The sequence below is a fragment of the Salmo salar genome, chromosome ssa06, assembly GCF_905237065.1.
Source record: "Salmo salar chromosome ssa06, Ssal_v3.1, whole genome shotgun sequence".
NCBI lineage: Eukaryota > Metazoa > Chordata > Actinopteri > Salmoniformes > Salmonidae > Salmo > Salmo salar.
In genome coordinates, this window is record NC_059447.1 from 41,248,390 (window position 1) to 41,276,389 (window position 28,000).

General features: G+C 43.0%; 3 protein-coding genes across 9 annotated transcripts in view; 2 read left to right on the forward strand and 1 right to left on the reverse strand.

The window, feature by feature from the left end:
- Positions 1-7,564, forward strand: part of LOC106607288 (zinc finger protein 385C) — a 183,047-nt gene extending 175,483 nt beyond the window's left edge. For all 3 annotated transcript variants that reach the window (XM_014204102.2, XM_014204101.2, XM_014204104.2), the window contains 3 exons: positions 1,868-1,966; positions 2,532-2,621; positions 3,073-7,564. In XM_014204102.2, the coding sequence (XP_014059577.1) occupies positions 1,868-1,966; positions 2,532-2,621; positions 3,073-3,300 (417 nt within the window). In that variant the 3' untranslated portion in view covers positions 3,301-7,564. The remainder of the gene's footprint in view (positions 1-1,867; positions 1,967-2,531; positions 2,622-3,072) is intronic.
- A 6,888-nt stretch (positions 7,565-14,452) lies between these two features.
- On the reverse strand, positions 14,453-18,521 carry LOC106607286 (NF-kappa-B inhibitor-interacting Ras-like protein 2). 4 transcript variants are annotated; one of them, XM_014204100.2, is made up of 4 exons: positions 18,498-18,521; positions 16,525-16,643; positions 16,170-16,411; positions 14,453-15,891 (listed from the first exon to the last, which is right to left on the reverse strand). In XM_014204100.2, the coding sequence occupies exons 2-4, from the start codon at positions 16,616-16,618 to the stop codon at positions 15,649-15,651; spliced, it is 579 nt and encodes a 192-aa protein (XP_014059575.1). In that variant the 5' UTR covers positions 16,619-16,643; positions 18,498-18,521; the 3' UTR covers positions 14,453-15,648. The 4 variants fall into 4 exon arrangements, with proteins under 4 accessions (XP_014059575.1, XP_014059574.1, XP_014059573.1 ...); XM_014204099.2 differs by lacking the exon at positions 18,498-18,521 and adding an exon at positions 18,355-18,376; XM_014204098.2 differs by lacking the exon at positions 18,498-18,521 and adding an exon at positions 18,351-18,371.
- LOC106607285 (dnaJ homolog subfamily C member 7) lies at positions 17,803-27,995 on the forward strand. Of its 2 annotated transcripts, none has more exons than XM_014204095.2 (14): positions 17,803-17,907; positions 21,547-21,635; positions 21,812-21,936; positions 22,168-22,281; positions 22,477-22,551; positions 22,669-22,787; positions 22,909-23,062; positions 23,274-23,438; positions 24,759-24,850; positions 24,980-25,053; positions 25,303-25,449; positions 25,634-25,786; positions 26,246-26,326; positions 26,426-27,995. In XM_014204095.2, the coding sequence occupies exons 1-14, from the start codon at positions 17,834-17,836 to the stop codon at positions 26,461-26,463; spliced, it is 1,500 nt and encodes a 499-aa protein (XP_014059570.1). In that variant the 5' UTR covers positions 17,803-17,833; the 3' UTR covers positions 26,464-27,995. The 2 variants fall into 2 exon arrangements, with proteins under 2 accessions (XP_014059570.1, XP_014059571.1); XM_014204096.2 differs by having other exon boundaries at positions 17,817-17,907; positions 26,249-26,326.
- The last annotated feature ends 5 nt before the right edge of the window (positions 27,996-28,000 follow it).

Sequence of the window (28,000 nt, forward strand, 5' to 3'; positions counted from 1 at the left end):
ATTTTCAGGTCTCTCCAGAGATGTTCGATCGGGTTCAAGTCCGGGCTCTGGCTGAGCCCCTCAAGGACATTCAGAAACTTGTTCTGAAGCCACTCCTGCATTTCATCAGACCAGAGGATCTTGTTTCTCATAGTCAGAGTCCTTTTGGTGCCTTTTGGCAAACTCCAAGCTGGCTGTCATGTGCCTTTTACTGAGGAGTGGCTTCCGTCTGGCCACTCTATCATAAAGGCCTGATTGGTGTTCCTGCAGAGATGGTTGTCCTTCTAGAAGGTTCTTCCGTCTACACAGAGGAACTCTGGAGCTCTGTCAGAGTGACCATCGGGTTCTTGGTCACCTCCCTTACCAAGGCCCTTCTCCCCCGATTTTTTATAAATTAGCAAACATTTCTAAAAACCTGTTTTTGCATTGTCATTATGGGGTATTGTGTGTAGATTGATCAGGGAAAAAAATATTTAATCCATTTTAGAATAAGGCTGTAGCGTAACAAAATGTGGAAAAAGGGAAGGGGTGTGAATACTTTCCGACTGGACTGTACCTATGACATCACTACCTCAGCCCTCCCACACAAGAGGTTAAAGGTAGCACAGGACTCATGATGTAATAACAAACGTATTAAATGCTCTTTGCACATGTTACAGTAGAAGGTTTACAATTCCTGAGGTGATGCTAGCAGTGGATATGTGTGTTTGAATTCACCTGGCACAGTGGTAGCGACTGCATTTTTATTACAATAAAGCCATTCTGAAAAAAGCATCGTATGAGCATTTTATATTTTTATGCTGTGATTGTTTTCCCACACTAAGCAGATGTATATCAGATGGTATGGTGATTGACTCAGAACTGTCTATTTGAGCCTGTAAGAGCTGTTAGCAGTATGTTAATGCAGGATATTGACGTGTTTATGGTGTGGTAATCTAGGCATATGGTTTTATTGAACCTCTTTTCTAGGCTGTTTCGGGTAATTGTTTCCCTGGTGATGTTTATTAAGTCGTTCATGTAATCGTATGATGGGATGGTTCTGGAAAGTTTTGCACCTCTCTCAGACTAGCTGGTCATGGAAAAGATACAGTATATATGGGCATGTGTAGCAACCTTGCCTACAGCAAGCCTTAATAGTGTATTCCAATGGCACTGTTAAAACCTCTGATGAACTAGCCAGTTGATAGTAGAACAGAGGAGAGAGAAATGGATGTGCTGTAGATGGAGGGAAGTAGTGGTTTTCTTTGTGGTTTTTGTGCCCTCTAAATATTGTACACTGAGTGTACAAAACCTTAAGAACGCCTGCTCTTTCCATGACATAGACTGACCAGGTGAAAGCTATGATCCCTTATTGATGTCACTCGTTAAATCCACTTCAATCAGTGTAGATGAAGGGGAGGAGACATGTTAAAAAATTATTTTTAAGCCTTGACACAATTGAGTATAGACTGTGTATGTGTGCCATTCAGAGGGTGAATGGGCAAGACAAAAGATTTAAGTGCTTTTGAACGGGGTATGGTAGTAGGTGCCAGGCGCACCGGTTTGAGTGTGTCAAGAACTTCAATGTTGCTGGGTTTTTCACGCTCAACAGTTTCCTGTGTGTATCAAGAATGGTCCACCACCCAAAGGACATCCAGCCAACTTGACATAACTGTGGGAAGCATTGGAGTCAAAATGGGCCAGCATCCCTGTGGAACGCTTTATACACATTCTAAAGTCCATGCCCTGGCAAATTGAGTCTGTTCTGAGGGCAAGGGGGGGCAGCTTAATATTAGGATGGTGTTCCTAATGTTTTCTTCACTCGGTGTAGATCAGGCATGGTCTACTAGATAAATCCAACAATATAAACTAGATTAGCAGACTAATGTTTCTCCTCTGATCTCCTCAGCACATGAACAGCAGGAGACACAAGGACCGTCTGGCAGGAAAGCCCCCCAAACCCAAGTTTAGCCCCCACAACAAGAGCCAGCCCACCTCCAGCTTATCGGTGAGACACGACACACACGCACACACACACACACACACAAACACACGCTCCATTGCATGAGGTTGGAGGTTAATTAAAGTTTGAGACCCATACATTTGGAAAATCCTCGTAGAAAATAATGGCCAATAATGTTCAATCTCTGAATAAAATGTATGTTTATCTCCTGAATTGACTGAACTTTAATGAAATTGTTCCCATCCCTGACACACACACACACGCACCTTATTGCTCCTTCCTAGGTGGTTGTCTCTCCAGTGAAGCAGCATGCCTGCCTGTGTGCCTGTGCTGTCAGAGAGTTTAAGGACATTGCTTTGTGGTAGTGAATGGGTCCCATGTTCCTGAGACATCCAAGGCTGAAATAACCCCAGCACTACCCCTACTGACAAAGCCCGCAGCCTGAATCAGCACTCTGTATTAATCACGTTTGTGCTCCTGTCATGTGCGCACCTCCCCTCAAACCTCTCCTTCTCCCCATCTCCTCCGCTCCACCCCACCTTCACATCGCTATTTCTCCCTCCTCTGCATCTCCTCCCCCTCTTCGTCTTCCCATCCTCCCCCCCTGCAGAATGTGAGATGGGCTGGCTATGCAGGCGGGGCCGTGTCTGCCATGAAGAAAATGTTCAGCCAGTACAACCTCACCTCTCTCTCTACTCAGGTGAGTGGCAGGGCCCAGGGCAGGCAGGGACAGGGGAGAAGTGGGCTGTCAGGGCTACAGCTGGCTTAACCACTGGAACTGGCTGGGTGCAGGGGATTGAACAGCACCAGAAACGAATGCTCTAATGTAAACCGTATAAAGGGTTTGGAGTTTAAGCATGTCTGTGGTTGTTGTCTTTTGTTCTTTTGTCTTGACTGTGTGAGAGTGTTCCTAAGGCAAGTCCCCTAGAGGGACGGGTAGTTGTGGTGAGGGAAAGGATATTAGTATGGAGAAATGTACGCGCATGTTAATCCAAGGTAACGATGTGTGCTAAAAGAGCAATGTTCCCTGTTTGCTGAGCAAACGTGTGCTCTACTTTGAGTAAATATGTGCGCTTCAAGAAATGACATGCGCTCTCCGTCTCTGCTCTCTACCTTCCTTCCCTCCTTCGCTCTCTCCTCCTCTCCTTCAGACCAAACTGGCCTTCCAGAAGCAGCTGACCAAGAGCCTGACCACTGGCTTCCTGCCTAGCCCCCTCACCCAGCCCACCTTGTGCACCATGGCAACCAATCCTCTGGCTCTGCGCCACCCGGCGGGCACCACCTTCTTTCAGACGCCCTTCCTGAGCCCCACCTTGTTTCGGCCCGCCCCGGGGCCCCTGAGGGCCACGCACCCCTCCATCATCTTCTCCCCTTATTAATGACACAGTACAGCCCCCCGTCCCTCTGTCCCCCTCTACCAACCCTCTTGCCCTGCCTCCATTACTGTGACCTACATGACGAGGGCCACGCCACGCACAAACTATGCAGACCACAGGAGCCAGGATGGAGAGAACGAGGCTAACAACTGCTCCTGTCATGGAGGACACACCCCCAAGGACAAAGCCCCGCCTCTTCTCCACCACGCCCCATCTGTCTGCTCCTTCTCCTGTGGTTGGTGGCCTGAGGAACAGGACACACCTCTAGGGACAGACTGGTGCAGCCAGGAGGCCTCTCTCTTACACAGCCATTTCATGGGTCGATTTGGTTTGGATTCTTAATATTATTGTGTAATTTATTAGAGAACAAAAATAGATGTATCTGTTTAGTGTGATTGCCACAAATAAGGCCCCTTTACGTCATGCTACTACTCAGAACATTGTTTCTATTATTGGTTGGCTTGCTTTTTGTTGTTGTGGGTCGATATAGGGGAGGTGAGGTGAGCCCAATGCTCTCTGAGCTTGTGACTGTCTTCAGCCATATGTGGAGCTGCAGATCTGCAGGCCTACGGACCCAAGTCTATGAGTGGGATCTGTCAGAATTATATGAACTCATATTTTTCCACCAAGCCCCTCTCTCCCAAACCCTGTTACTGGGCTCTTGTCATTGGAACCCAGAGCTCTGAATTGATGTGCAGAATAGATGCTGAAGCCCTTTCTCTCTCTCCCTCTCTCTCTCTTTCTCTCACTCTCTTTGAGTCACAGCCCAACATGGCCTTTCATAATTCATTTTTTACCCTGCATCCCCAGAATTAAGCACTCATTAAGGTTCTGAAAAGGTCAGCTTGTCAACTTGATTTTGTCTCAAGTTGCAGATCTGCCTCATTAAAGATCTTTGCTCCGTAGCAGCGCTGGTGCATTGGTTCTGACTGTCTCTATTTCTCCCGTTGCGGAACGGGCAGCACAAAATAATTTTTAAAAGCCTGGCTGTCTTATATTGTAATCTGCCATGGTTCCCTGTATCCCAGTGATTTTAGTGTTTGATCCCCCAATTGTACTCCCTGAGCCATAGTCCTTAATTTTCTCTTGAGCTATCTCAGCTGGAGCTGGTGGGTAGCAGTGAATGACAATTTCCCCTTGCTCAAAAAAAACAAACACTAAGGGGTGGAAATTACTTGATGGGTTTACAATCCTCAATTAAAGGTTTCCACTGTGCAGAGAGATGTGTGGATGATGAGGGGTGTGAGAACACATTTCCCAGATCACTGATTGGATCATCAGGAATGAAGGGGGGAAAAAAACAAAGCACAGTGCCATGGCAACCACATTAAAAGCACCTTAAACATATTTACTTATGAAAGCAATGAAAATATGTTCTAGTTTTTTGTTGTTATTCCTGGTGTGATTTTTCATAAACTCGTGCCAGTTTGATTTAGCATTTTTCAATCACACAAACAATCAACTTATAACGATTCAATTTTATTGTTGTTGTTATCCATGAGACGGGTCTGAATCTAAATCTCAGATCTAGTTACATTTTTAAAGCAATACGTTCAATCAATGTGTCTATGTTTAGAACGGTTATACAGTAAGAGAATATAGGATGTGAGGAGGTGGCTTTATCTGATTCTGAACAATGTATCTGTACCCCTACAGAGATGCTCTACAGCCTACCGTACTGTATTTGAAAGGCAAATTCCAAGTGGCCAGTGCTAAAAGTCATTTGAACTGATGGGTTGTTGTGATGCGATTTTCCTTGATGGTCAATCTCATTCTCATGTTGTGACTGTGTGTTGAGCTAAGCTATAAATAGCAGCTCTCATACTGTGGGATGGATGCTTCGGCCCTCTCTCTGTGTTGACGTTGCTGGGCTTTCACCTTACAGAGGAGCAGGACACAGCTATTATATGGATTACACAGAACAGCCAGTGTTATTGATGTCTCAAGTGCAGTAGAACACATCATATTCCCATACCCCTCTCTCCTAAACAAGTAGACCCACCTTGAAACAGACACTCAATAGCCCCCACCAGACCCGACCCAATACTTGGGGCTCCTGATTTATCCCAACACCAACTCTCTTTGCTGGTTTATTACCAAACCCAACACTTACACCCAACCAGTCTACTTTAGCAACAGCAAAATGGGGAAAATTCTATGCAGTTTTGTTGTTCCCTTCAGTTCAGTCAGTGCAATAGTATTTCCATGTGTGTGACGCAGCAGCGCCACCTGCAGTGAAGACCATGTTATTGCCCATCTAGATCAAACCCAGCACTGTCTCTCCTCCATCTTTTTAAATCTCTTTGATTCTGTACATGTTTCTGAGGCCTTTGTCTTTGGGAATATGAAACCAAGCCATCAGGTCTCTTTGCCATACCAATGTGATTCTCTCCAGTCACAGTAAGTTACTCAGTGAACCAGCCAGCCTATTGATCTCCAGTGTTCTGTCTGTCTGTCTGAATGTCTGTCTATCATTACATGGGAACTCTATGGTATTCAGACGTTTAAGGACATTTGTAATAAATAAATGCATATAGAGAAGGCAAATGATCTATGTAGAAAATATAGTAAATATAGACATTTTATCAAAGTTGCTATTGTTATCTTTATCTTGATGAAATACTATCTTAGCTGAGGGTAGAATGTTGATGTAGGCTACAGCAGACACACGCTGTACATGGAAAGGAGAAATACTTTGCTTGTTTTGTTCTGTTTGTTTCATTTACATGGTTTTACTGTACTTGTTTTTTAACCTACAAAAGAGACAAATGTTGAATCGAAAAATGGTTGAGTGATTTTTTTTCCCCTTCTTGTTCAAAGTTGAACTGAATTATGGAGTTGAATTATTAACGCCACACAGTAGATGTGGAACAAAAAAATGCCTTTCAGATATATCCCAAGAGTGTCAACCGCTGGTCAGTTTCCGGCTTTCTCAGGGCTTACAGTTTCAGCTACATCAATACCATACAATCATCCGCACAATCAGAGCCTCTCAAAACGTCATCACTGTGGAGACGGGTCATACACTGTACTTGTGGATGACGTGAAATAATAGCCATATAGAACAGGATTGAAGAAGTTTTGACGTAAGATGTCCACACACGGAATATGACGATCATACAGGAGGACATTGTGGTGTGTCCGTGTTTCTCTTTTTCACTCCTCCGTCCCTGTGCACAGCCAAGGGAACCACGGACAGTAGACCAGCCCAGATACAGAGCTCAGTCCTGGGTATGATAAGGGCTCTGTCCCCTTATTATAGAAAGAGACAACATGGATTAAACAAAGCACTCTGATCACATTCTCTTCAATTGCAGTGTGGTGAAATGTCACTTATCTATCAGTCTACCAGTGACCAATTTCTTTCAATAAAAGAACATGTGCTGTATGTAATGGCAGGCTATGAAACTACAAGGCAGCCATGTTGACTGAGGCTACTGCCGGTGAGGTGGGAGGAGCTGGCGTTTCTCAAAACAGAGTTTCCTGGTATAGGATCTGCATATCACTGACGTCAAAGCACAGCTCTCATTTCCCCCTATTTTAGAAATTAGTCTTCACAGCAGGCATTCAACACTGCAAAGATAATCGCATGAAGGCGAATGGAGAAAGGTGTCTAACCCCATCCGAGTCCTGCCTCATTAGCCCTGTTTATACCTGGTTCCAACCTGCTGCCTTTGTCCTGATCTTGTTCACGTTCTGATTGTGCCCACATTTTTAGACAAGTGTAGACAATTAAAAGACGCATTGTGATCAGATCTTATACGTGTAAACAGACATGATCGGGTCAAGATCAGGACAAGATCAGGACGAAGGTCGCATGTTAACAGCAGGTATAAACAGGGCTATTGACACAGAAAAGAGTGGCATGCTGAGGATCAACAGTCTGGATGATAATCTGGATTATCTGCACAATATTCACACCCAGATGGTTTCAGTGGGCATAACATCATACTCTGGACAGGCTCCAGCTAATGGAGAGAGATTAGGTTCTGAACAATATCATGGAATGGTACTGGATTCTGGACCACCAACACAGCTCAGCTCAGCGCTGTTCTTCACAGCTTTTCTCTGTCCTTCGTGTACAAAGCGGGTCCTGTGTCATGTGCTCTTGTTGTCTGAACTGAAGCCAGAGTCAGTCTCTTGCCATAATGACGCCAATCATCAAAGGCGCGTCTGTCTGGAGAATCTTCTGGACTGTAATGAACTGTAACAAGCATACCATAATGATGTGAATTTAATTAAATCAGCTATTCATTTGTTAGCTTCACACCCATGTCCTTGTTTATTGGAAGTGGAGCCTGTACTCATAATGTAGTTGGACAGCATTGTTGTTCTCACTACCACGGTAGGTCCTTATGGCAGCTCTCCCCGTGTGGAAACGTTAGGTAAGCACAAACAGACTCTCTCCCATTGCCAAAACAAGGGAAGTTCAAGTCAAGTGATCATATCCATGTCTGAAGCCAGTGTCGGGATGACAGAAGAAACATGGAACCTTGCAAGACCTCTCCACAAACCCCTACATATCCACAACACTGATATATTTGATCTCTACCTGAATGCTGTGAAGTGACACCCGTTTCTTTTGCTGTGGTGGTCAGTCTGTCAGTCCCTGGTTCCTCCCTCTCTGTGAAGTTGTACAGTACATATCAATATCTGTGACTGCATGGCTGCGTTTAGACAGGCAGCCCAATTCTGATGTTCTTTTTCACTAATTGGACTTTTTACCAATCAGATCAGCTCTGAAAAAGATCTGATGTAAAAAGATCGGATTGGCCAAAAGACCAATTAGTGGGAGAAAAAAAAACAGAATTGGGCTGCCTGTGTAAATGCAGGCCTTGTGTTCCATTTAAAGCCAATGGTACATTACAAAACATGTACAACGATGTAGAAGATATTCTATGAGGGGACATGACCAGTATTTATTGTAACACCTTTGTCACTGTGTTCACAGTACATTTGATTACAATGATCTTTATGATGTACAATAGGAATTGTAAGGTGGAATAGAGAGTAAGATATTTTGATAAGCTATTGAGTCTTTGCTTTAAATGTTTGTTTTTTCCGTCTGTATAGATAATGCCAGGTTGGATATGAATGACAGAGAAATAAATGGGAGAGAGAGAAATAGACAGAGGGAGAAGTTGGATAGTGAAATAAATCGATTAGACCTTTCACTTCCTCAGCCTCACTTTGTATTTTATTGACCTTTAAGTGTCCGGCTATTGACTGGAACCAGACGACTTGTCAGCATGTCCCGCTTTCTAATGTCAAAGGTGTTAGATCCTCTCTCCACACACACCACAGCATATTGCTTTGCAGCATGATCAAATCATATTTAAAACATTATTCAAAATGACGTGAGTTTACATTCATTAGGTATTGTCCTATAGCAGATTATGTAAGCTCGCCATCTGTGTATTCAGGTGGAATGAGCTGCACCAACTGCTTTGGGGCCCGGTTAATGTTGATCTGTCACAGAGCATCAAAATCATTATTTCATACGAAACATTTGACCTTTCCCTTGCCACCAAATCATGGCCATAAATTCATACCTCTCTTGTGAAGAGGAAGAAATGATCTCTTCTGTGACAGTTTTAGCTTTGCAGCAGGCCACAGTAGCTGTAGCTTTCTGGAGGGATTTCATATCAAAAAGATCTGGCCTTATAACAGGGAATCTGTTTGGAATCTGGGTTGTATTGATCCAGAGGCTGGGGTCAAACAGTTAGAATGGCCCCATGGAGCACATAATCATGTCAAATCACAAGTCCATTGTTCAACCTGTGTGCTGTCCTCTCCCTATCCAAACCCTTAAGTCTCACACTACCTCTTGAAGACATAGTGCCGGGAGGGAAAGGCTACGATTAGAAGGTCACTATAGCAACTGCCAGGGTTGAGATAAATAATCTCCACTGTAAAAAGAAAGGGGGAGAAATCCCATTGGTCCTCTGTATGTCCCTAGGGGAGGCTAACTAGATGCTCAGCTGCAGCACTGAGGAAGGACCTGGTGTTTTTTTGCTATGACAGTAAAACAGCATTGGAGTCGAGATAAAAGGACATTACCTCTGTATTTTCTATCTTAGTGTCATCCTTGGGGAAATGGTTTTGGCGGTAGTCTAGTTGAAGAGGTGCGCTCATAAATCACAATGAGGACAAATCTACTGCTCCTCTCGCTCCCCTCCACAGTATTCACAGTGTGTATTTCAAGCCGTGTGGTAAATGTCACATTTTAACAGGAGTTCAATATAGAGAGTGAGATGTTTTATTGTTCATTGCCCTCTGTTAAACGTAGATAAGAAAATGTATGAGAGTGTGGAGGGTTATATAGGGTCCTGAGGCTGTTTTGTGTTAAAGTTATTTTACCTTATGTACTGTGTAAGAAGAAAATCAATGTGGGTTGTAATACTATGCTAGTTTATAATGATCCATACATGTGACTCAATAAATGCACAATTTCTTAGTGAAGAACATCATCAGCACACTGGCTCGTCATTAAAAACAACCTGCTTGTGCTCTGAAGGTGAGTAGAGTATCAATTCAGAAACGTTCCACTTGAGGTTTTCTCATTAGCTTACATTAACCTTTCCAGTCAGCTGGTCCATGTGGAACTGTTGGCAGCTTCATTTGCTCTACATAAACATGTCTGACCTTGTCTCAGTTTATGTAGGGCAGAATTCTCATCACCACGGAGACCTATCCCTACTACAACACATTTCAACGTAAAAAGGCCACTTAAAATATGTTTTTTTTTTGTGCCTGAAATATTTAGATGTATAGTTCCAACGGTATAGAATAGATCTTTCTGCAACCTATTCCACAGAACCAATGCCATTTATTACTGGGGAGAGGAATCATACCTAACCTGACTGTTGTTAAAGTCAGGTTAAATATAGACTACAAAGAATCTCGCCTGAAGTATCTCATATCAAAAGCAGAGATGAAGCATTTATAATGGATTTGTACAGATGTACTCACAGCAATTACCACTAAAGAACAGAAGGCCAATTGCACACAAGGTCCAAGCGAAATTAGACTTCCGCTTTTAACCCAACCCCTCCGAGGGACACACATACAGGTTTGTTGGAGAGGTGTTGGGGGCTGCCACACTGAGCAGCCAGGGGGCTGTTGTTGTGTGGGGGTTAAGGGCTTTGCTTATGGGCACGACAGAAGGAATCTAGGATTTGATACCAGAAACCCTCCGGTTGCCAGCTCACTTCCCTCCCGATTTTTCACTGTCAGACCCAGGATTTGAACTGGAAACCCTTCAGTTGCTGGCTCACATCTCTAACCAATAGGCTACCTGCCCGCCCCCCAGGGAGCATCTACACAGCAGTGAGAGAAAATAATTTGAATCGTTGGTCATCCAAGCTGCTTTAAAATGTTCCCCTCGAAAATGCATGAGTTATTCTGTGACACGACTCGGACTTCTCTCTCCTTCTCCACATCCCGGCTAGCTGTCTGAATCGCCGTGACCGCAACCAACCTCACTACTCACTGGACCCTTTTGATCACTTGGCTAAGCATGCCTCTCCTTAATGTCAATATGCCTTGTCCATTGCTGTTCTGGTTAGTGTTTATTGGCTTATTTCACTGTAGAGCCTCTAGCCCTGCTCATTATACCTTATCCAACCTCTCAGTTCCACCACCCACACATGCGATGACATCACCTGGTTTCAATGATGTTTCTAGAGACAATAGCTCTCTCATCATCACTGAATGCCTAGGTTTACCTCCACTGTATTCACATCCTACCATACCTTTGTCTGTACATTATACCTTGAAGCTATTGTATCGCCCCCAGAAACCTGCTCCTTTTACTCTCTGTTCCGGACGACCTAGACGACCAATTCTCATAGCTTTTAGCCGTACCCTTATCCTACTCCTCGTCTGTTTCTCTGGCGATGTAGAGGTGAATCCAGGCCCTGCAGTGCCTAGCTCCACTCCTATTCCCCAGGCGCTCTCTTTTGATGACTTCTGTAACCGTAATAGCCTTGGTTTCATGCATGTTAACATTAGAAGCCTCCTCCCTAAGTTTGTTTTATTCACTGCTTTAGCACACTCTGCCAACCCGGATGTCCTAGCCGTGTCTGAATTCTGGCTAAGGAAGACCACCGAAAACTCTGAAATCTCCATCCCTAACTACAAAATGTTCAGACAAGATAGAACGGCCAAAGGGGGCGGTGTTGCAATCTACTGCAGAGATAGCCTGCAGAGTTCTGTCCTACTATCCAGGTCTGTACCCAAACAATTTGAACTTATACTTTAAAAAATCCACCTTTCTAAAAACAAGTCTCTCACCGTTGCCGCCAGCTATAGACGACTCTCTGCCCCCAGCTGTGCTCTGGACACCATATGTGAACTGATTGCCACCCATCTATCTTCAGAGCTCGTGCTGCTAGGTGACCTAAACTGGGACATGCTTAACACCCCAGCCATCCTACAATCTAAGCTTGATGCCCTCAATCTCACACAAATTATAAATGAACCTACCAGGTACCACCCCAAAGCCGTAAACACGGGCACCCTCATAGATATCATCCTAACCATCTTGCCCTCTAAATACACCTCTGCTGTTTTCAACCAAGATCTCAGCGATCACTGCATCATTGCCTGCATCCGTAATGGGTCAGCGGTCAAACGACCTCTACTCATCACTGTCAAATGCTCCCTGAAACACTTCAGCGAGCAGGCCTTTCTAATCGATCCGGGTATACTGGAAGGATATTGACCTCATCCCTTCAGTAGAGGATGCCTGGTTATTTTTTTTAAATGCCTTTCTCACCATCTTAAATAAGTATGCCCCATTCAAGAAATTTAGAACCAGGAACAGATCTAGCCCTTGGTTCTCTCCAGACCTGACTGCCCTTAACCAACACAAAAACATCCTGTGGCGTTCTGCATTAGCATCGAACAGCCCCCGTGATATGCAACTTTTCAGGGAAGTTAGAAACCAATATACACAGGCAGTTAAAAAAGCGATGGCTAGCTTTTTCAAGCAGAAATTCCTGAAACACAAACTCAAAAAGGTTCTGGGACACTGAAAAGTCCTTGGAGAATAAGAGCACCTCCTCCCAGCTGCATACTGCACTGAGGATAGGAAACTCGGTCACCACTGATAAATCCACTATAATTGAGAATTTCAATAAGCATTTTTTCTACAGCTGGCCATGCTTTCCACCTGGCTACCCCTACTCCAGTCAACAGCACTGCACCCCCCACAGCAACTCGCCCAAGCCTTTCCCATTTCTCCTTCTCCCAAATCCAGTCAGCTGATGTTCTGAAAGAGCTGCAAAATCTGGACCCCTACAAATCAGCCGGTTTGTGTCGTCTGAGATTCCCATAGATTGGAAAGCAGCTGCGCTCATCCTCCTCTTCAAAGGGGGGGACACTCTTGACCCAAACTGCTACAGACCTATATCTATCCTACCCTGCCTTTCTAAGGTCTTTGAAAGCCCAGTCAACAAACAGATTACCGACCATTTCGAATCCCACCGCACCTTCTCCGCTATGCAATCTGGTTTCAGAGCTGGTCATGGGTGCACCTCAGCCACGCTCAAGGTCCTAAACGATATCTTAACCGCCATCGATAAGAAACAATACTTTGCTGCCGTATTCATTGACCTGGCCAAGGCTTTCGACTCTGTCAATCACCACATCCTCATCGGCAGACTCAATAGCCTTTGTTTCTCAAATGATTGCCTCGCCTGGTTCACCAACTACTTCTCCGATAGAGTTTAGTGTGTCAAATCGGAGGGCCTGTTGTCCGGGCCTCTGGCAGTCTCTATGGGGGTGCCACAGGGTTCAATTCTTGGGCCGACTCTTTTGTCTGTATACATCAATGATGTCGCTCTTGCTGCTGGTGAGTCTCTGATCCACCTCTACGCAGACGACACCATTCTGTATACTTCTGGCCCTTCTTTGGACACTGTGTTAACTACCCTCCAGACGAGCTTCAATGCCATACAACTCTCCTTCTGTGGCCTCCAACTGCTCTTAAATACAAGTAAAACTAAATGCATGCTCTTCAACCGATCGCTGCCTGCACCTGCCCGCCCGTCCAGCATCACTACTCTGGACGGTTCTGACTTAGAATATGTGGACAACTACAAATACCTAGGTGTCTGGTTAGACTGTAAACTCTCCTTCCAGACTCACATCAAACATCTCCAATCCAAAGATAAATCTAGAATTGGCTTCCTATTTCGCAACAAAGCATCTTTCACTCATGCTGCCAAACATACCCTCGTAAAACTGACCATCCTACCGATCCTCGACATTTATACTCGTCGCCAAACCCACCGGCTTCAGGTCATCTACAAGACCCTGCTAGGTAAATCTCAGCTCGCTGGTCACCATAGCAGCACCCACCTGTAGCACGCGCTCCAGCAGGTATATCTCTCTGGTCACCCCCAAAGCCAATTCCTCCTTCTGCCGCCTCTCCTTCCAGTTCTCAGCTGCCAATGACTGGAACGAACTACAAAAATCTCTAAAACTGGAAACACTTATCTCCCTCACTAGCTTTAAGCACCAGCTGTCAGAGCAGCTCACAGATTACTGCACATGTGCATAGCCCATCTATAATTTAGCCCAAACAACTACCTCTTCCCCTACTGTATTTATTTATTTTGCTCCTTTGCACCCCATTATTTCTATTTCTACTTTCTTCCACTGCAAATCTACCATTCCAGTGTTTTACTTGCTATATTGTATTTACTTCGCCACCATGGCCTTTTTTGCCTTTACCTCCTTTATCTCACCTCATTTGCTCACTTTGTATATAGACTTATTTTTTTTACTATTATTGACTGTATGTTTGTTTTACTCCATGTGTAACTCTGTGTTGTTGTATGTGTCAAACTGCTTGCTTTATCTTGGCCAGGTCGCAATTGTAAATGAGAACTTGTTCCCAACTTGCCTACCTGGTTAAATAAAGGTGAAATAAATATAAATAAATAACATTTCTGACATGGAGGCAGAGTTTGGATGGATTTGAGCAAAGTTTAGAGATCTCTGTAGATCTTTATCCTAGCTCACTGAGATGATCTGTGGCGATGGCAGCGCAATGTAGGAATATTTTAATAAAGATATTAAAATGTTTGTATTATGTTTAATTACTTCATAAATCATGCAAATCAAAGATATTCACAACAGCCTCAACTTAGATGCAGAGGGAATCTTTTAATTTGTTTACACGGCATGCAAATGATTATCCAGTCTCCAGAACATTTTAAAAGATGAATACTGTGCTGTATATTGCATCAGTATAAATGCCCCCAATATTTATCATGAAAATAATATGCACTTCAATAATACAGACATAAAGACGCAAATTCACAATGTCAAAACATAATACAAATATAAAGATCTGTGAATAGTCACAAAGCAAAAAACTACATCCAAACTAGACCAATGCATCTTTCTTGTTCAGTGACACACACATGAAATGTTGCACAATAACTATGGACCCTGATATGGCATTAAAGGGCTTCAGTCAGATAAATAATTTGAAAATGAAATACATTTGCATTTCATCTGACCAACATTGTGTTTAACGGCTCAGTAACAAAGATCAAGGACGCCCCATGGTTTTCAAGGACAGTAAGGAATTTCTGATAAAGTACAGATAATTCAGCATGCTTAGGCTGTGGTCAAGAGCTCCATAGATATAACAGTCAAGGCAAGCCTCTCTCTCTCAGTCGCCACATCAGGGCCTGTCCAGCAGGCAGGAAGCTCATCAAACACCCTGCTCACCAAGAGACATCACATAAGACTGCTAGTCTGTCACAACAATTAAAATCTTTAGACAATAATGTCATTTTAAAACTCATAGTGATCTCAAAAGGCAGTAACATGTTTTCTGACATCTCTAAAAGAATAGAGGAATGTTTTTTTAATTCTTCAAAATATGGATTTGTTTCATGTACTGTAACTTAAAATAAAATGCAGATTATACATGCTAAAATAGTTTCCATATTTCATCTGAGTAGATGGCATGCCAGTAGTGTAACAAATCTCCTGATTAACTAACAGTAATATAATCCCTTATGTATCCTCCATGATACAAACAACCCTCTTGATTTTCCATGTGTTACTTTTGATGTCATTTACTTGTCGTCAAAGATCAGTCTAAATGGTAAAATATTAGTCTAAATATCAGTCAAAATCTCCATGAAACCATTGGTTTCTGATTCAGTCGGTGTACATTCATTCAGACCAAAAATTGCCTGTATTTGTAATAGGCTAATAATTAGCCTACTGCGTTTCTCCTCTCCTACTCTTTCACTCCCTGTCTCCTGAAATCTTTCTCATTCTTCATCAACCCTTGCTCCCTCCTGCTTCCATCCCCCTGCTCCCTCAGCTATCGACAGAGCCACTCCCCTTGTTCTTATTGCGGCTGAGGGGGAAGGATGATTTGCTCTGGGGCTGGGTCATCTTGCTGGCCAGGTGGACAAATGGCTCGATGAGGGTCCTCCGGTCTGCCACAGACACCTCCCACAGACGCACCTTTTCTGTCTTGGCCCAGTGCTGGGCCACCTCAGAGTCCACGCTCCTCTGCTCCTGCATGTCCAGCTTGTTGCCCAGCACCACTATGGTCACCTGTGGACAGATCATCTCATCCATTTAGCACAGCCTCACATCACCTGGATATCAGCAAGTAAAGTGTGGTGGGTAGATAAGAACTTTAGGACATCCTTTTAAAATATATTTTACTTTATTATTTTCTCCTAACCCTACCACTTATGGTCTGCAGTCAGAGGCGATAGGACGGCCGTTCATTAGCAGGGTCTGTTTTGTCCTGAAGTCTGCGCTGTTATTTAACTAGCCTACACACACTGTGCTTTACAACTACCATTGAAATCGATGAAAGTCCTTACCTCTTTCTTATCACGGAAGCGGTCAATGTCTTTCTTCAGGGCCTCCATGCGTTTGAAGGACTCCTTACTGTCGATGCTGTAGACCAGGACAAAACCGTCTGCAAAGGAGAAGTAGTGGCGAGGGAACTCCAGACCATCACGAAGACCCCGGGTGTCGTAGAAGCGCACTTGCTCTCGAGTGCCACGGTCCGTTTCTATGGAGCCAATATAGATATCCTCCAGGGTCTCCATGGGCTCTGAGCCTAGGGGGGAAAGAGGGGAGCATTTTGGGATATCAATGGGACCAGAGGATCTGTGTAGTCAAAACATCAACATTGTTCTTGATCTACCTAGGTCCTACAAATGAATTGTTTACCCGCAATATGATTGGCATACAGCAGTTGCTCCAGAACAGCAGTCTTGCCAACGGCAGCCAGACCACACACCACCACTTTACAACTCTTGCCCATGATGATGATCAGTCTCTTGGCAACTCTGTAATTGAATAACAAGTCAGATGACAGTCTTGTCTCTGCAGCTAGCATGAAAAAAAGAGACAGACAGACACACACGCAAAACATATTACCATGACCGTAGCTAACGTTTGCTAGCTAGCTACATGCTAACGTTTAGCATCTATTTAGTTAGCTAACTATTCTATTTAAGTGATAATGGCCGTTGTTATGTTCTTCCAGATAACAACTCAATTCAACATTTGATTTCCTTGCAAACTTTTTACCTTTAAAATGTAACTACACCGCTCCCGTAAATTCCAGACACCACTATCCAAAAATACTTCCTGTTTACAATGCTTACGTAACGTCTCCCTCACTATCTTTAGTAACTGCGACCTCTAGCGTCCGATGGTTTGAGTCACAACCGCAGAGGATGGAAGACATTATTAACATGTTTTATTTTAATAGAGCGAGCTAGCTTCAATGTTACTCTATTTTTACTGACAAAATAGCCTGTCCGATCATACATTGTTTTACCCTGGCTGGGTGTCTGTTTCTGCTCTCTTGCCAATGCCAACTCCTGGTGGGCCAAAAACTATGGGGGAATTAAGGTGAGACTGTACGGCCGATCAGCCAACTTCTGTCTGTAGCTTCCGAAGAGTTTGGGCTACACACTGATACGATGAAGATGAGTCTCTCACGAACTCATACGTGTCGGTTGTTTTGATTTAGGACGTAAGACTCGCCTGAAGGTAGCCCGGTACCAGTTAATTAAAACATTTTATGGCAGAATGTATGGAAGTCGTTTAGTGCCTAAAAAAATGGGTTAAATATGTGTAAAAAATAAAATAAAAAAGTTTCCTGATCTTTCTTATATCTTAAGGACAGACACTTCAAAACAAACTTCATTTTGGCCTATGTTTTTCCATGTATAAATCTGTTATCCATTGTGTTTTTATTGGCTAATAGCAGAAAGGCCAAATTCAATGTTATCAAAAAACATTTTCATATATATTTTTGATACCTAAATTGGTCCTAAAATTCCAAATCAAATATCTAAATGATCCTTGGTATGACCATCTTAAAACATTTCCATATGTTAGCTTAGTAGATGCTGGTGGAACAAAAATGTTTTTTTCAGGACTAACTTTCAGTGATCGATCGTCTTGTCTAGCTGTCAATCAACCCCCCCCCTCACTGATTCCTCCCCCCCTCCTTAGTCCCAGCAAAATGGCGACGGTTGATGACTGCGATGTGACCATGGATCCTGAAATGGAAATACTAAGCGACGAAGAATTGGAGAGGTACGTTACGGAAAAAGTACAACAAATGTTACACATTAGAATTAAGATTGTTCTCGTGCCATTGTCATGTTATTATAATCTTGGTCTGGCTAGTGTTGGTTTGCCTTTGCTTTGTGTCACACGGGAAGTAGGCCTTGCTAACCGGTTAGCTAACTAACGTCAGCCATTTTTCGCTTTTTCTAAAATCCATACCAACAAAGATAAAGTGGACTTTATCTGTTGTGTTAATGTTACCTAACCAACAAAGTTAGTCACAGTTTGTGACAAAGTTTGCATCAACGTGTGTTATGGCTAGCTAACGTTAGCTTGCTATTGTACTAGCTAGCTATTACGGTCGCAACCTATAGTTAATGTTTTTGTTCTATAATTTTTACCAAATGTATTTCGCTAACTAGTTACTTAGCTAGCTAACGTAGATGACTGTTGTTAGTATTGCCATGTACCCACGCAGGAGCCAGAAATGTCCCCAAAATCTTGCCCCACTCTGCTCACTGATTGTCCTCGCTGAGTGACGTCATTCCAGAACGTTCTAAGGTCTTGATGACCTGAACGAGACAGCTATAAGTTAGGCTTTGCATGAGGTAACTTACTATTGACTGACATGGTCTTGTTGGTATGCCTGAAGGGTGATCCATTTTTTTTCCGGTAATGTTTTCCGAGGTTGTCAACTTGGCCTAGCCAGATCCATATATAAATGACGTTGGGCCTTGCTAACGTATTCCCACCTCTAGTAATTATGTCATAAGTTTTCTCTTGGCGAAAGTGGGGGCCACAAGTTCAACAACCAACCAATTTGTTATGATCAGGTGATAGTGGTAACTGTCCTGTTTCCTCAAGAACATGAAACATTACAAGGGCAAGGCATTGTCTTGAAAATTGCCTTTATTTTCAGTTTCGCTTCATTGTCTGCTTTCTTGCTCCGATTGTGATCTGAACTGAAGCATGAGGAAGATTCCAAGAAAAAGCTATGGCAGTTGCCATCTCCCTGGCTTGTCTTGCCATGTGGTTCCTGGTGATCTGCCTCTGTGTATTTCCCACTGAGCTCAGATAGCTGCTCTGTTTGTGAGCTGTACCCAGAAAATACCCAAGTGGCCACTACCTCTCAGGTCCTCTATTTCCATTGGATGAGACCCCTCACTGCCTGCTGGTATGGCTCTTTCTATGTTTAGATGATTTTGCGCAGCTCCTTCCCTGTCCTCACCCACCCCCACACCAAGGTTAACTCGTCCAGCATACATGTTTGGAAACAGCAATAGCAGTGTTCAGGAAGCAATCTGATAGGCTGTATTTTAAACCTAGATTAGCCCTGGTCTACCACCAAAGTTAATTATGATTTAAAGAAGACCTTTAATCCTAGTATTGTCCCTTGTCTCTTGTTTTGCTTGTCAGCGGTTATGTATAATATGCAGTATCATCATGTATCATCAATAACCTACCTCCTTGCATTCTGCGATACGGGCTGGGATGAAGTAATTGATTACTCGCCAATGCACCTCGAGGTTTTCCTCTAAGTCCCTTTTCAAGTTTACTTGGTCTATTTTGTGTATCTGTGGATGATACAGTATGACCTGTTAGGGATGGGCATTTGACCTTTTTTGACCGAGTACTCACATTATATTTTTTCAAGTACGCTAATCCTAACCGCTAAATTTGCGTGTAGAAGCCTATGCTGTGCAATGGCATAGCCTTGTTTTGTTAATTTAGAAGACAAGACACTATTTCCAGAGCCCTTATCACAGTCGACACCTATTTTTATAGTAAAAAACATGATGTAATATAACAGAATAAAATGGAACAGAATAATGCGAAGTGATTTGCATCTCGCCTCTGGAACCGTTATTCTCAGTGATAATTTGAAACAGGGCTCAATTTGGCAAGTTGAGAAACAATAATTCAGGGTTACAAACCAAAATATGTCTACTTTTTAGTTTCTAATGCCTGTTCCTTGGAATTTACTAAATGGATGAACAATTCTACATTGAACACTACATGTGGATGAATTATGGCCAGGGCATCTGTTTGGTGAGTAGGCCTAGGCTTAATGATTATGATAAAAATATACTCTTTGTCTTAATCAAACTAATGTTTTTGCATATTTTCAGTGTGGAACCTGTCTATGTTTAGGGGGGTTATAGCCTAACCACTTCTAATTGCAAAGTAGGGTCATCACTAACGTTAGTTACCACAGCCAACAATTTTGCTTCTTAAAATCAGATTTTAAACCTAACCCTTAACCACAGTTTTTTTTAGGGAGTCGCTCAGCTTTAATATTGTGTGTATGTGTATATATCTATCTATCTTTTTAAAATATATTTTACTTTTATTATTTTCTCCTAACCCTACCATTTTGGTACACCGCAATTACATTAATTTCCAATGAAATGCTGAGTTTGCATTGCAGAGGCAGTTGCAGTGCGTTCGGTGTGGTGCATACGTTGGTTTTATCTAATTTATGTGTCAATCTGTATGCGCAGACAGCTTGACAGAAATGGTAGCAGAAGGTGAATGTTGAACTATTGTTGCATACATATCCAGATGATGCTGCGTACTATTATGCGCAATGACACTGTCGGTGTGTTCGAAGCGTTAGGCTTCTACTTCCAGCTTACACATTGTATTTTGCAATAGTTATCTTTTGTTTGTTTTTAATCACATCCTTCAGCTACCCTCATCCACTCCCATCTATCTCTGGAGACCATCCAGTTTGATTTCTATTTGCCATATATTTATAACTTTGCTGTTTCAAAAGACTTCTGAACCTATATACATTTTACGGACATTATATTTTACAGTGTTATCTTATTTTTTAGCCCCACCCTTCAGCTCTAATCAACCCCTCCCATCTGTCTCTTAACGCCATCCATTAAAAAAATATATATTTGCCATATTTTTCAACTGTGATGTTTCACAGAAGTTCTGAACCTTTCTATTTTCAGTTTCTACAGATTTTTGCTCCAAGTATTATTGATCGATTGACTATGACTTTTCAAATCACCCAGCAGTGCTATTTGCAGAGTTAGCTCCAGGTAAATGTTGCAATTCTTCAGCCATGCCTGGACCTGCGACCAAAAACAAGCTACATGTGGACAGTACCAATACAAATTATCTAATGATACTGTCTCTTTGATGTGAAATTTGCCCAGTTGGGATGGTTGTTATATATTTCATTTGGGGGGTTGCAATACATTTTTATAATAATTTGAATAAAAACATACATTTTAAATCCGACGTCGTTTTGTGTATCAGTTCATACACCATGTGCCATGGAATCGGTACATCAAATCTTTTCCCAACTATTTTGCAATCTAGGGCCAAAAGACAAGTACTTTATTTTTCCCCCTTCCACTTGCATCTTCCGCAGAACTGTGTGATGCTTGGTTTCTTTTTTGTTGTGTCCCGCAAATGCACATGTACAAATGGAACACTTAGAGTCAAAGCAAATGTAATATTGTCTTCAAGATGAAATTGACCAAATAGTTTAACAGTATTTGGGAAAAAAAAGTTTTGACATCAGTTTGAGTACTCAATTAGTCATGCACATCCCGTCATTATGCAGTTTTACTCAGAACTCTCTTGGGTAAAGTCAATCAATAGCCTCATTCTCAAGCTCTTTCTGTCTTTTATTTCTCTGTCATCCAGGGAAGCGGAGAGCTTCAAGGAGCAAGGTAATGCTTACTACATCAAGAAGGATTACTCTGAAGCATTCAACTACTACACCAAGGCCATAGGTAAGAATTCCATCAGTGATATCAACTGCAAAGGATATCCTCTTTATAGAGTGGGAAAGCCTTTGTTTTCTGTGGGTGAGAGGATCATCTCTTCTTGTTAACGACAGCGAGTGATTTAAAAAAAATAAAAAGAATTATGATTATTATAATAATTTTTTTTACTGTGTTCTCGACAGACATGTGTCCTAAAAATGCCAGTTACTATGGAAACCGGGCGGCCACACTGATGATGCTGAGCCGGCACAGAGAGGCGCTGGAGGACTCCCAGCAGGCAGTGCGGCTCGACGATACTTTCATGAAGGTAGGGTCCGCCACCAGGCGTAGCAATCCCTGAATACCCAGCTAGCTCCTAGGCAGACAAGTTAGTCAGACCTTCCTGTTTGTCTCATCTCATAATACGCGAATACGTTTGGCAGTTGGATGAGTACAACGTTAAGGTAATGGAAAGAGCTGAGTCATGGTTTGTGGGTTGGTCTCCTCCCTGCCTGTGTCAGTGTTTCTGCCTGTTAACTGTGAGTCAACTTTCCCACAGGGTCATCTACGGGAGGGGAAGTGCCACTTGTCCCTGGGCAACGCCATGGCAGCCAGCCGCTGTTTCCACAGGGTTCTAGAACTGGAGCCTGACAACAGCCAGGCACAGCAGGAGGTGGGTCAGATAGACAGTCTGTCTGGCAGACTAGGTCCTAACAGCAATGCATTGTAAAGAGCTAATTGCTCTACAGTAATTGAAATCCTTTGTTAACTGTGACAGATATTCCATGAGTTTTGCTTAGATTGAGGAAAACATCAGGCAGCGTAGTGGCTTCCTTACATAAAATCATAAGTTTGAATCTATTTTCAGGTAAAGAATGCAGATTCTGTCCTGGAGTATGAAAAGATGGCTGAACTAGGATTTGAAAAGCATGACTTCAGGATGGTAGGCTGTTGGTTGCGTGTTGTCTTTTTATCAAGCAAATTGTTTTCCTTATTTGGGGGACTGGGTAGATTGGTGCTAGATTTGATATGACAATGTTTCTCTCTCTGGACTGTGCAGGTTGTGTTCTGCATGGACCGTGCCTTGGAGTCAGCCTCAGCCTGCCATCGGTTCAAGGTGCTGAAAGCAGAGTGTCTGGCCATGCTGGGGCGTTACCCAGAAGCCCAGTCAGTAGCCAGGTAAACAAGACATTGTTGGAGTCTGGAAAACCATTAAATAAAGGCAATTTTCCTAGCTGATGCACACAATTGGAAATGTATCTTGTCATGTAAGACTTGTTTCTTTGTCTTCCTCTCTCAGTGATATCCTGCGGATGGACGCTACTAATGGCGATGCCCTGTACGTCCGTGGTCTCTGTCTGTACTATGAGGACTGTATTGACAAGGCCGTCCAGTTCTTTGTCCAGGCCCTGCGCATGGCCCCTGACCATGAGAAGGCTCGCCTGGCCTGCAGAGTGAGTACTCCATCCACCTTGCACCAGGACTCTAGCCCTGCAATTAGGCTCAACTAACCTGCCTAATAATTATGCTAATGTGGACAAATTGCCTTCATCCTTTTGTAAGAGGTAGCCACAGAACACTATAACCAATTCTGTCTCCTCTACCGGCTTGCTGACACACTTTACGTTTGCAGAGGTTGCTAAGTGCTCTCTCTTTTCTACCCAGAATGCCAAAGCACTCAAAGCCAAGAAGGAGGATGGGAACAAGGCCTTCAAGGATGGGAACTATGATGCAGCCTACGAGCTGTACTCTGAGGCCCTGACCATAGACCCCAACAACATCAAAACCAATGCTAAGCTCTTCTGTAACAGGGGCACCGTGGGATCTAAGGTGAGGCTCAAACACACAGCACCAGGAGAACCCCTCATCTGCCATACCATGTTATCTTGTCTTATGCAGCCATGGTGTTTCTGCCATTTTGGTCCCCAGTTTGATTCGGCCTATTATTATTATCATCTTAGTCTTCATTGGAAGGCTCTCCGTTTGCTTGCAAATTAGGTATTGCTGTTTTCAATTACACAGTGGTTGTTTTGCCTTTTCAGCCAGGCAGCTGATATTTGATACCTGTAGGTCCCTATAAAATCTGTGCATTTTTTGTTGTTGCCCGAATCAGTTTTTTCAGTTTTTCGCTCTCCAAATCACACTTTTGATATAACATCCACATTTGTATTTATTTTTGTCCACACAATGCTTAAACCACATCAGGAGACCACTTTTGAGGTCTGTGAAAAATTTAACAAATGTAGGTTTTTGGGTGTACTTACCCTTTTTAATTCAACTGCACAAGCTAGGGACCTTTTTTGGTTCCGATGTTTCTGTAGTGCTCATGTAATTTCAGAGTTTGTAAAACAAATGGCCACTGGATTGATAATCCATGATATCATTCTGCCAGGTAGGCAGGCATAGGCTACTTTGTGTTTAATATTTCATTGTATGTTTTTGGGAAAGCCTTTCCATCTAGCAGAAGACTGTTGTCATGACATTAGCATCATCACAAACGGCTACACAGAGTGGTAGACAAGCATGCACACGCACGGGCATTCCTGAGCCGTCGCCTCTTCAGAAAGTTCAAGGAAAATATCAATCACTGATGCATGTCTCGTAATAATCTTGGGCAAATGAATGCATTTTCTAATAAGTTCAATACATTTAGTTGATTTCGTACTAAGTAAAATAGATTTTTGATTGTTGAATTTTTTTATGTCTGGATTCTGTGATTCCATCTGAATTCTCTGCAAAACAGATATTAAAGTGCCTTATACCTGTAACTCTGTTCAAAATGTCTCCTGGCAGCAGGTAGCTGTTAGATTGTAAATCCTCCAGGAAGTCACTCATATGGGCCAATGTAGCGCTACTGTACTGGCTGTGAAGGTGGCCTTCTGCATGGGCACCCGCATACTCTCTCGCTCACACGCGCGCTCACACTCACCCGTGCACAGATGCGTACCACAAACTCACACACACCTCTCATACAGTGAGGCCCCTCTTACTGTGTGTATTTTTAGCAGTGCGCCGCACTTTGCTTCATTTTCTTTATCTAGAACTAGGCCAGCATCTCTTCTTTTTCTTCTTCTGTCGCACGCTTCCTTGCACATTCCCCAGTCCCCTTACTCTTTTTCTCTTTTATTTCCTTTTTTTCCCCTTTCAAAGCTGAAAAAAATAGACCAGGCCATTGAAGACTGCACAAAGGCAGTTAAGCTGGATGAGACCTACATCAAGGCCTATTTACGGAGAGCACAGTGGTACGTCAATCAACCTTAGTTTCCTAGCAATATGTCCGTGATGGTGGTTAGAGAGCATGCAAGAGTATGGATATTCATCGGATATGGTTATGATCCCTCAAGCTTGTTTCTATACATCTCTGTGTTCAGTTACATGGACAAGGAGGAGTACGATGAGGCTGTGAGGGATTATGAGAAGGTCTACCAGACAGAGAAAACAAAAGGTATGTCTGTCTCATTGGTGTGACTCGACCACCCCTCTCTCCATCCCAGCTTACCATGCTACCTCTCTGTCTGGGTTCTGTTGCTTCACACTCCTGTTCTCCCCCCACACCCTGTTATGACGCAATGTCTCAGGTGTCGGTCTCTGAGGGGTGGAATTACTGTATAGCTCCTCCTGCTGTTACGGCGCCCTAACTGCTCTTGGTTATTAATACTATCTTTGTCGTCTCACTCTTAACTCCTTTCCTTAGAACACAAGCACCTCCTGAAGAATGCACAGTTGGAGCTGAAGAAAAGCAAGCGGAAAGATTACTACAAGGTGCTGGGAGTGGACAAGAACGCCACAGAGGACGAGATCAAGAAGGCTTACCGTAAACGGGCCCTCATGCACCATCCAGGTAGCTAAGAGAGGCCATTTCTCAGTTCAACTATCCAGTCTATTTTACTGATATAAAAAAAAGCAGTGTGTCAGGAGACGTATTTCAATGCAACGGGGAAACAAAACATTTAACTTAGCCGCTCTTGTACCTTCTCTCATTTCCCCTGACTGACGGCCCTGGTTTGTCTCTCTCTCTCTCTCAGACCGTCACAGCTCGGCCAGTGCTGAGGTTCAGAAGGAAGAGGAGAAGAAGTTTAAGGAGGTGGGCGAGGCGTTCACTGTGCTGTCTGACCCTAAGAAGAAATCCCGCTACGACAGTGGTCACGATCTGGAGGATGACACAGGCAACATGGGAGGTGAGGGCTGGAGATCAGCAGGGGAACCCCTTTCAAGGAAGGATGGGAGGGGAAGGGGCTGAAACTGCCGTGTCTGTTTGCGAAAAATGACAAATGGTCTCTCTTAGCCCCCGGGACATCATTTCACACACGATAGAATGGCAGAATATCTACTGGCATTTTTATTTTTACTACGATACTGGCTGCTCCTCTGCTCTGTTTCATCAACAAAACAATAAAGGCGCTGGGGCGAAAAGTGCCGCTTTCCCCCTCCCCCTTTACGTATTTCAGCTTTAACAGGGACTAAATTACTGTTACTTGATTTAAACACCAACTGGGTTCAGCCATTTGTATTTGAGCTTTAAATGGGTGTTTACCACATTCATTTTACATGGTTAGTTTTGTGAATTTGTGGTGAGATTGTACTGGCTGCTTCCCTCAGCTGTGATGTTGATCCTCATAATGTGTTTCTGTCCCCAGCAGATTTTGACGCCAACAACATTTTCAAGGCATTCTTTGGTGGCGGAGGCGGCCAGGGCTATAGTTTCGAAGCTAATCAATGTATGTATACAAACAGCTGTAGGAAACAGTATTTAAAAAATAATAATAATGATGATAAATTCACGATTCTGTTGAATAATTTACACTTTTGTTTTGTAGCATCCGGACCAGGAAATTTCTTCTTTCAGTTTGGTTAATTGGAGGATCCTAGTACTTATACAGTAGCTCAATCGTGGACTCTATTCAAATGGATTCACCCCCCCCCCCCCCAACTCCACCCTCATTTTTAATTTGTCTGGCTGTTCCTCAGTTGGACTCTGTCATTACCTGAACGAATAGTGCTGTCAAATCACATACAACAAACGAATGACGCAAGCATCCATTGAAGACTAATACTATTTTGATATTTGGTTTCATTTTGTCAAACAATAAAAACATTGAAATTCAATTTGCATAAAAACAATGTTGGCCCAAAAAAGTATGACTCATAATGGAGCTTTTAAACGGGACTGTGCAGATATCTGGTCTTCTGAAGGCTCAGGCCAAGATGTGACTTCAAGATGGGGAAATCTGAGAACCTAGGGACCTACAAACCTCCTTTAACCGCCTACACTTGACCTACTGTGCAAGCAGTATTCAAAGCATGCATATCTTGCCCAGTATTTAATGGTGCAAAATACCATGGGCAACTGAACAACTTGCATGTTGTGTGGCAGCCTACTTATACCCAACAACCAAAAGATGACTTAGCAGCGGTGGATGATTGCTTAATGAAAGTGGTCTCCATTTCATCATGTTATATGAACAGTTAATTATTTTCCATAACAGCCTGGGGTAAATAGAGTTAAATCCATAAACTACTGCTTAAGTACAGTCAGAAGATGGCTGTGCTGGTGTACTATGCCAGGCCTGTTGCCATCTTGTGGTCAGCTTCCTCACCACAGGTTTTATGTTTGATGTTGCCATTCACCGGTTGCTACATTGTACATTTTACTGGAATGTAAAGTGTTTATTTGTGTTGATAGTTTGACTGTATTCTTATTTTGTTTTCTTCTTATTTTTTTTTTAATGTGTATTTATTGTAAATTGGCTGTCTCAGAGCCACTACCAGGAGATGAGGATGCTCCTCTATTATGGAAAAGACTGAAAAAGGGCACCAATGAACAACATCCTTTTGGCACAAACTCAGGAAATGAATTTGGTTGTGCTTGCCATTTTATAAGATACTGTGTAGACATCTATATATTTAACTGGCTGTGTACCCTTATATGCTGAACGTGAGCAACCGCTCAGTACAACTAGTACAGTAAGTACCATCTCACAGCACACAATGTATACAGTCTATGATTGGGGTTATCTAGAACGTGTCTAGGCAAACTGTCAAATGAGTTAACATCTTATTTTGCACATGCTGTTTAAAAGTATACCCTGGTATAATGTAGGTTGTCTATGGGCTATGCCCCTAGCGGTATTAAGCTATTCAGGCCCGAGTTCCACTGCCCTGTGTAAATGATGCAGCTAATATAAAAGAAGAGCTTATACAATTGCTATGACATTATGGATGGTAGAGGTTCTTTTAAAAATGTTATTTAAGATCTCTTGGTGCACTTTTAAGAGGAAGGCATCCCCATCCTGGACTTGCTCTCAAGAAGCCCTCAACAGTCTTGACTATGGAGTCTTTATCCAACAGCCATGTAAATAAAGTAGGCCTCTTGTTTCCCCCTTCAAATGCCC